Genomic DNA, 9,306 nt, shown 5'->3' on the forward strand with positions numbered 1-9,306 from the left:
CCTCACGTCCGGCCACGCCCACCCGCCGCGCTCCGATTGGGCCGGCCGCCGTGCCGATCAGCGGCCCGCCGCGAGAGGACGCGCCGGCGACCCCTGACCCGCGGCTCCTCCCTCCCGCCCGCCCGGCCCCGCCGAGGCCGCCTTCGATTGGAGCGAAAGCCTCTTCGCTGCTTCGTCCCTTCCCCCCGCCGTCGCCATTGGCCGCTCATCCCGTCCGTCGCGGCTCCCTCCGCGGCCTCCCGCCGGCGACTGGCCGGAGCCCCCGTCTGCTAGACGCCGCCGCCGCCCTCGCGCGCTCCGACTGGCCCGAGCGCGCCTCCATCACGGCGCTCGGCCCCGCCCCCCCCCGCTCCTCATCGGGCAGACGGGCCGTCCATCTCCGCGCGCCCGGGCCGGGGTGGGGGGGGAGCCAATCGCCGCGGGGCTGCTGCCGCTCGGCCGCGCTGTGGCGGCGGGCGAGAGAGAGAGGCGGGCGAGAGGCGCGCGGCGGTTGCCAGGCGGGTTGCTAGGTCCCGCCTACCGCGGCCGCCAGGGTGGGTAGGTCCGTCTGGCTGCGGCGCGGCGCCCGTCGGCGGAGGGGCGCGTCCGGCCCGCGGCCCAGCGGGGCCCAGCGGAGGAGCGGCGGCGGCGGCGGCGCGGCGCACCGCCGGTGGGGCGTGGGGAGGCCGCGCGGCCGGAGCGGGTAACGGCGCCCGGCAGGGGGCGGGCGGGGGCCGGCGGGGCGCGGCGCGGCGCTGCGCGGCGGGGCGGGCGGTGCTGCCGCCGCCGCCTCGGCGGGGGCCCGGCGCCGGTCGGCGAGGGGAGAGGGGAAGAGAGGAAGGGCTGCGGGGCCGTCTCTGCCATAGAAACACCCGCCGTGCCGGGCGGGGGAAGGAGCGGGGCGGGGCCGGGGCCGGGGCGGGAGGGGCCGCACCTGTCTGCCGCCGCCGGGCCGGGGCGGGGGGGCTGGGGTGCGCGCGCCGCCGCGGCCCGGGCCGGGCCGGGCCCTCGTCCCCCCCCCCCCGTCCGTTGGGGGGAGGGAGGCGGAGCGCGGACCCCGCCGCTCCTGAGAGGCCCCTCACGGGTTCCATGGCGCCGTCGATCGGCTGACCAGACCCCGGGGAATAAACCGCCTCGAGTCCTGGCCGCCGGTCACGGCGAGGGGGAACGGCGAAACCGGTTTGGGGGGCTGGGAATCCGGCAGGCGTTTTTCCTCCTCGCCTGAGACAGCTCTCGGGCTCGCCAAGGGGCGCGGCGGACGCGCCGCCGTCCCCTCTCCGGTGACACCGATCGTAGCCGAGGCGTGCTCACCCCCCCCACCGGCCCCAGGGCTCCCGCCGCTGCGGAAAAGCTTCCCTCCTCGGAAAACCGGCGAGGGGGGCGGCGGGTCGGGTGTCTGTCCCGGGGGGCTCCTCTGCACCGACGCCGGCCCCCCCCCCCGCTTGGGAACCCAGCAGTAGTTCAGGCGTCAGTAGGCATCGAAGAACCCGCGTCAAAACTTGAGGCAAAAAAACCCAAACCAAAACAAAAAAAACAACCCACCAAAAATCCTGCGTTTCCGTACTTGTCCTGTTCACGGAATTCCTGGGGATTTTGACATAGCATAAGTGCAAACACCTAGTTTGGTGGGGGATGTGTTTTGAGGCTTTGGAAGCCTGAGCGACAAGGTTATGTTAGGTTAAGGCTTGGTTTCCGCTTGATTTCAGGAAACAGTTGCTTAGGAAACTCACGGGGATAAATTGCATAAAACAACAAAAAGCATGAAGAAAGTTCCATCCATGCTGAAAAAGCATTGTTTGTCTTAGTCTGCAGGGTTGCGCAGTATCAGTCGAGACTTAACAGTTCTGGAAAGCAGCAGATAGTGCAAAAAATTAACTAGGGAAGTAGCTAATAGCAAGATCTCTGCCTCCTTTTTTTCCCAAAAGGTTGTCGTCTCTCAGTGGAGAAATGGTTTAAGAAAAAAAGACAATATTGAAGACTGAATTCTCTGTTCCTTTATTTCCAGAGCAAGCGAAAGGCATTGTGGACAGCAGAAACTCCATTCAGTCCTTAGAGCTGGACAAGCTCAACTTACAGTTAGTTTGGAAGTTCTGGTCTTTTAATGGCAGATCTTTTAAAATGTTGCAACAGCAAAATCTATGTGTGTAATGAAGTAAGTACGGAGGAGAATACGTCTACAGATATTCCGATCTCTCCGTCTGCCTTGTAAGCACAGGCAGTACAAAATTCTTCAAAGTCATTCACGCCCATAAGTGAATTCCCCAGGCAACCTATTATATTTCCTCAAAGTATTTGCCAAAATATATTTTTTTAAGAAACACCTGTTGCCCTCTTTTTGTTAAGAAAGTGAGTAGTTAATGTAATGACCATTCATTTTGCTCAGAAAACCTCAAACCTGAACAGAGCTGTTTCTGAACTTCAACTGTACTTTGAAAAGGACTTAAGTTACCTTGGCTGAGATTTACACCAGCTACTCCATTTCTCAACAACAAAAAAAGACATAGGTCCGGTTTGATTTTAGTACAATTAACTAGGTTATTGCCTGCTTTGGTATAACATAGTATAATTTAGAGTGATGTTAGAAAGTGTCCACCTCTCTTAGTTATCAGTCAGTTACCGTCCCCAGAGAAGCTGTCATCTTTGAAAATACAGGTTCTTATTTTGCACTGAAATGTATGCAATTTTCTGTTCACATTAGGCTGTTCCAGCCGTCTCTAGTTACAGTGACAAAATTATTTGCTGTTGACTCTGAGTTAAGGTTCGGTCTAATAGTTTTGGTTTGAGCTGGGGCAGAAGTGAGGGGTGTTCCCAAATGAGTGCTGACAAAGCTCAGGTTTGGCTTTTTTGTTCTGGTTTGGGGTTTTTTGGTTGTTGGTTGTTTTGGGGTTTTTTTTTTTACTGGCTTTTACAGGTGATAGTAATGGCCTTCTTGCCTGATATTTGGACAACTAGGCTTTTGCTAACAGAATTGGTACATATTTTCAGGAAGTAAACAGAAAAATACAGACTCGACATTACTAAGAAACTGTCAAATATGTTGAAAATGCTAAGAAGAAAGCACCCTTTAGCTAAAGAGTAAAGGTTAAAAACTGTCTTCAAGAAAAAGCAAAAAGCTTTTCTACTTGACTTTCAGTGATGAACGGATTGAGTTTTGAGGGTTCTGTTGAGCTTTGTAGTTGTAGAAACTAAAACGTGCTTTACTCTGACTCAAGAGGAACGTCAGTCAGGAGACTTCAAGATGATGAACCTTTCAATAATAGTTTCACACGTGTATCTTACATGTGGTTACCTTTTAGATGTCAGTAAGCGCTATATTGGATATTGAATAGACTGCATCCAGAATTACTTGGTTGAAATCATTAGCATACTTTAACAGCAATTTTTTTTTTTTCCAGCTTTCAGGTAAAGTTTGTTGAAGGCAGCAATGGAACGATTTGGAGTGAAGTCCGCTCCATCACGTAACCGCTCGAAGACTGCTTTGTATGTAACTCCTCAGGATCGTGTAACTGAGTTTGGCAGTGAGCTGCACGAAGATGGAGGAAAACTCTTCTGTACTTCCTGCAATGTGGTTCTGAATCACGTTCGCAAGTCTGCGATCAATGACCACCTCAAGTCTAAAACACACACAAAGCGAAAGGCAGAGTTTGAAGAACAGAACGTCAGGAAGAAGCAAAGGACTCTGACTGCCTCCCTTCAGTGCAACAGTACTGCCCAGACAGAGAAAACCAGTGTCATCCAGGACTTTGTGAAAATGTGCCTGGAAGCTAATATTCCACTTGAGAAGGCTGATCATCCATCTGTGCGAGCCTTCCTGTCCCGCTACGTCAAGAACGGCAGTTCGATACCTAAGTCAGACCAGCTAAGGAAAGCATACCTGCCTGACGGGTATGACAATGAGAACCAACTCATCAATACTGAAGACCGTTGAGAAGAAAACTGTTTTCATCATCGTTGTGAAGTTTTACATATTGATGGTGTGGTTTATTTTTATATTCATGCATATATACAGTGTTACATATTGGTTTTACAAGCTATTTTGTATTATTGTAGAAATGACAATCTATTTGTGAACTTAGTGGTATGCCGCAGACTGTTGCTAACCCTGCTGTAGACTTCAGAGCTACGCTGATGTAGAACTCACGATGAATGTAGGGAACATACCTGGCATACACCTTATCTGTGTTCAGTCCAGCTGTAACTGGCGCCAAGAAAAAGGCACTTGGATGGAGCACCTCACTTACCTAAACTGTGCATCTGAATATACGAGGAAGATGATGCGATAGGGATTGTTAATCATGTCAGTGGATTGCTTTGTCCAGTATCCTGTCCATGAGTGACCAAGAAGAAGTGCTGCACATTTGAAATGCAAGAAGCTGTAGAATGGTTAGTTAAAATATAACTGCTCTGTTGGGGGAGGATTATTGCAAATTCCTATTCAAGTTCGGTTTATGTTCAAAAACAGGAAACATTTTTCTTCTAGAATACTCTCTTACCCTATTTGGTGCGACTGTGGATGTATTCATTATCTAGCTTAAATAGTCAGTCTCTTGTATTGACCTCTGAACAACACTGTTCTCATAAAGCTAAGAGTTCTGCAGGTTTACCGTGCCCGCTTTCTTAAAATCACTGTTTCATCGTCTCGGTTTAACGTGTCCCCTTCAGTTTCAGTGCCAATCTTTGAACGTTGAGTAGACAAACCAGTAACTGAGTGTGGTTTGCAGTGCAGCAGCTGGCAAGTGAAACTTGTACTGGACCAAGATCTTAGTAGAGATGATTAATGCCTTTCTCTTACTAGCAGGACAAAGGATGCTAAATCTGAGTTGGGGGTGGGGGAGGCACTAAACTGTGGAGTTGAGAAAGCTTTTTTACCGTGCACAGGAGAAGAGGCTCCTCCATCTTTCCCTGAAGGTCCTCTACATCTCTGGCCTTGTCCTCAGCCTTTTAGTCAAAGGAGGTAAAGTGATTAAAACAGTTTTCAAAATAGTTACTGCAGTGGCTGTTCAATACCTGTAAGCGCAAATAGGAAAGCGTGTATACTTTGAAGCTCTACTGGAATTACAGACCTGGGCTGTATTACATACTCTGTGCCAAGGCCTCATCTATTGGACTGGCACAAAGTAAAATGCAAAATTGAAGAATTTCAGTAATATTACCCTCTCCCAAATCTAGTAAACTATTACTGAGCTATTCCAAATTATTATGCCAAATAGTCCGCTCGGTGTAAGTGCTCTATAAAGTTTTTGAATGCAATGAGGGAGCACTGTGCAAAGTGTTGGAATACGACCAACTCCTGCCTGCTCTAGATTTCCTTGAGATGCTCTGGGTTCAGGGATGTGCTAAGCATATTCTAGCAGCACAGAAATCCTCTGCTCAGTGGATACAATGGTGTAAGCATGCTTTAACTCCCTCAGGTGGAGCCAGTTGTTCTGTCCAGCTTCCTTTCCCCTCGTAGAGTTTCACAGTATCTGTTTCTCAGTATTTCTTTTATTCCAGATATTTACAGCAATACTAAGTAATTGCTAAAAAGAGACAAAATAACCTGCTTATTTAGTTTCTGTAGCGATTTCCCTAGCTTTTTCTAGAGCAGTCTCTTTTGCTGGATTGAGAGAGACTTACATACCTAGTAACAACTGGTTTTTGTGCAATTAGCTTCTACAGAAATGCACTTGTGTTACATTATAACCACGTCTTGAAGCCTTCTGCTATGAGACCTGTTTGAGTAAATGGACAGAACTAAAAAGCAGAACGCTGCCTATCCATGTGTACCAGCACACGGGTACTCGGTACACTGCTGCACCTTTGGTCCCCGTTGAAGCTAGCGGGACTCCATGCAGTCATAGCAATCCTGTCAATGATACTGGTTGCTGGTTTAGAACTTCAGACAGAAATAACAGTAGTAATTTTTTACTCTAATCTTAGATATCAAAATATGCCTTCCAAAATATCATTTGCTATTGCACAAGCTTGGGTTTAGCTTAACATCATGAACTGCCTTGGGCTAGAACTGTTTTATAAATCTTCTTAAGCCAAGTGAAAGGTACACTGCCAATAGCCTTTTCTGTCCTGACAATAATTGAAAATGTTCTTTTACAGCTGCTGTTTCATTACAGTGAAACAACATCCTTGCTTTAATTTTTTTTTTTTTTTTTTTTACCTTATGAATGCTATCTTAGAATTGAAGCAAATAGAAAACAATGGAGTATTGAGAAAACAGGCTTCCATTAAATGAAAGCATCTAGGGAAGACTGTGTGATTAAAAGGTATGAATTTGGACTAGTTAGCTCAGTTCCTGCTAACATGGAATTTCACAGGCTGCACCCCATAACCATTTTATATAGGATTCAATGCTGTATGTTTTTCCCTTGACTGGCAAACTGACAGACATTTTGAAAAGCTTAATGGTAATATTAAATAGGCTTTTGCACAAATGAAAAAAAAAATCAAGTTACTTTCACTTGTACAGTTTTACATAAAAATAAAAGTTTGCAACATCAACAGCTTTTGTTAAAAAAAGAAAACGCGTCATTTTCAGTAAGGCAAAGCAATATTAGAACACTTAGTTTCTCAAAAGCTTACTCTACTTATAAAGCAGTCTGTGTACTATTTTCAGTAATTATTCTAGTACCAAATTATTTTTGATGCAGAATTACTGCAGAGGGTATGAGCCTGGTGAGGAACTTTTTCAGCATAGCCATAGGCTACCAACTCATAACAATTTGGAAGCAAAAATTGGTTATCAGGATTTTGAATGGAACTGACTTAATTCCAATGCACAGCAGTCTGTAGGACACTGGTGTCTTAATAATAGGATGTTTTTGTTAAAAAAAAAAACAAACAAAAAACAAAAAACAAACACCACACAACAGTTTTCAAGCTTTATGAAAATCAAGATACTGATCTATTGCAACAAACATTCAAAATGGAGTAAAACAATGAAAAATAAAGCACTTCCAGGTAATCTACAAAGAACAATGACTAAGTAAGTTTATATTCACGGACATAACCTGGATCATCAACAAGACAGTTACACTTATTTGCTTTAAAAGTAAAAACGGTTCCAGTCAGTCTTGGAACAGTCTTCTGCAAACACTCAAGTTCAGAGCATAATTTTGCCAGTGTGGCTATAGTTGGATAAAACATAACCTTGGTTTAATTGCTATTGATCTTAGGGAAGATTTACAGCAGAAGTTTTCTGGTATATCTAAACCTAAGTAATAACTAATTCCTAGAACAGAGGCTGTGGTTAAGTTGTTCAACAGTCTCCATGGGGTTTTCCTTTTTTCTGCAAGAACACTGCATTATTTTTCCATGTATTTCCTGTAAAGAGTACTCTCAGAATTAAAGGGAGGGTGGTAGCAATGTCTGCTTTTCATTTTACATACATATATAGGGACAAGCTATAAGGGATACTTTTTGCCAGGTGGTTTTTTTTAATATATTTGAAGCTCTAATATTAAAAAAAAAAAAAAAAAAAAAGAAAGATTTTCTTCTCTGACCATGTACTTATATTAGTTTAGCCAACTCACAGCTAAAATTACTCCAAAGTGCTTTTCTTGGAACAACAATTTCAAAGAATAAAATACAAACAGGAACATTCTCTGTTTTGTGACTACTTACATGTATGCACCATGTTAGTTTCAGCTTGCATGTTCTTGAAAAAAATGTAAGTTCTAATATTTTTAAGCATTTTGAAGCCTGTAATTTGGCAGATCCCTAGAGGAGGTGAAACATTCGACATAATGAAAGGGAAAGCTGTTTTTCAATTGAGAGAGAAACTTGGTTCTGCAAAGTATGGGATATTCTCATGATAGAAGGATTATTTTTAGCCAGAGCCCCTTTTAGCAATTTTAGCAATTCTGTTGAACTGAACAGTGAAATGCTCCCTGCTAGGTTTTGCAGCATAATGAGCTGGTTTGCAGAGGGGGGGTGGGGGGGGTGGGGGGTGGGGTGGAGGAAAAAAAAAAAAAAGAAAGAAAAAAAAAAGAGAGCTGGAAGTTTGGCAAGGATAATCTCTATTTATATTTGCATATAAAGAGAGGCGAGTCTCACTGTTGTTGTGTTCACATTGTACTCACTGCTAACTCTGTGTAATTTGAGTGCTTGTTGTCTTTGTACAATTTTAAGGTTGTGTCTAACTTTCAAAATAAATTTTTTTTAAAAAAGCTTCTCACCGTAATAATGCTATTAGAGTTTAGTCTCTTTTGGGCTAGTGAAGATGCTTTATTTTTGGCTTGGTGGTAGGGATGTTTTGTTGATGGTAAGTGGCCACAGAAGTGGTTTTATTTAAGCAAGTGATGAACTTACGATTAGATACTAGGGTGAGGCTGAAAATACCTGGGTCCTGCAGTACCACAAGACTTCCTGTTAGAACAGCAAGGCCAGAGTAAGTGATTTAAGTTTTTATATTAAAATATTATTGGAAGAGAAATACTTTACTTTGTAAAGTTTTCACTTGGTAATGGAAAAATGGTCCTTTTTAAAAAAATAAAGGAATTCCTTTTTTATAGAATTTATGCACGATCTCTTATTTTGCCAAGAAAGCGGGTAAAGAACATGTGGTAGTTCACATACAATGGTAATGTAAGGTAGTAGAAGTGGATGGTGACAGGAAAAATTAAAGACTCTACATTCTGTTGTTGTAGCTTAAGGTAATATCAAACTATACGTTGAAGCAGTTTGTTGATTTATCTGTACAATCACTGAAGTCTATTTCAGGACTGGTTATACAGAACCCCTGTTTCCTGTCAACTGTGTGACTTTCTCTTAATTGTGACAGAAATTCCCCAATTATGCCTTCTGTTCCAAGCGGACACCAAGTGAAGTAATTGTCATGCATTTTGACACTGCAGTAAATGATTTCTTGGTATAGCATCTTGCAGCTGCCTAATACTTCAGGTCTTTTCAGGAAGGGCTTCTGCAATGTGGAAGAATCAGTTCTTTCCAGACTATCTGCAAAAAGGTCACAGTTTGATCTCTGTCTCCCTTAGGGACATCATGAAAATTGAGCAAATAATATCAGCCCATCAGAATTATCAAATGTAGGTTTGATTGTTTACACATTCCTTTTCCTGAAGTCTTATCTGACTTGACATCTTATGATGGATCAGTGATAAATTTGTGCAACTTTGTGACTCATGAATTTATTAATCATTACTTTCTCATTTTCAGTCATTTTCAGGTCACTGCACGTTAAGATCAAGTTGCTTTTTGTTGCCCTTATATCAAATGGAAAAGCAGAATAGAAATAAACATACAGTTTCGTAAAGTTTTCTTGTGTGGACAATTCCTCTTTGAAACAGCATATGTATACTTCCCAAATCAATGTAG

At 44.5% G+C, this 9,306-nt stretch overlaps 1 protein-coding gene across 4 annotated transcripts; it reads left to right on the top strand.

Annotated features, from left to right (window-relative positions):
• The first annotated feature begins 344 nt into the window (after positions 1-344).
• Positions 345-9,244, top strand: CGGBP1 (CGG triplet repeat binding protein 1). Of its 4 annotated transcripts, none has more exons than XM_069785523.1 (2): positions 345-533; positions 3,375-9,244. In XM_069785523.1, exon 2 carries the CDS (start codon positions 3,404-3,406, stop codon positions 3,905-3,907), a length of 504 nt encoding a protein of 167 aa, XP_069641624.1. In that variant the 5' UTR covers positions 345-533; positions 3,375-3,403; the 3' UTR covers positions 3,908-9,244. The 4 variants fall into 4 exon arrangements, with proteins under 4 accessions (XP_069641624.1, XP_069641623.1, XP_069641622.1 ...); XM_069785522.1 differs by having other exon boundaries at positions 346-537; XM_069785521.1 differs by lacking the exon at positions 345-533 and adding an exon at positions 547-682.
• Positions 9,245-9,306: the final 62 nt, after the last annotated feature.

Source organism: Haliaeetus albicilla, chromosome 6, assembly GCF_947461875.1.
Source record: "Haliaeetus albicilla chromosome 6, bHalAlb1.1, whole genome shotgun sequence".
In the NCBI taxonomy this organism is placed as follows: domain Eukaryota; kingdom Metazoa; phylum Chordata; class Aves; order Accipitriformes; family Accipitridae; genus Haliaeetus; species Haliaeetus albicilla.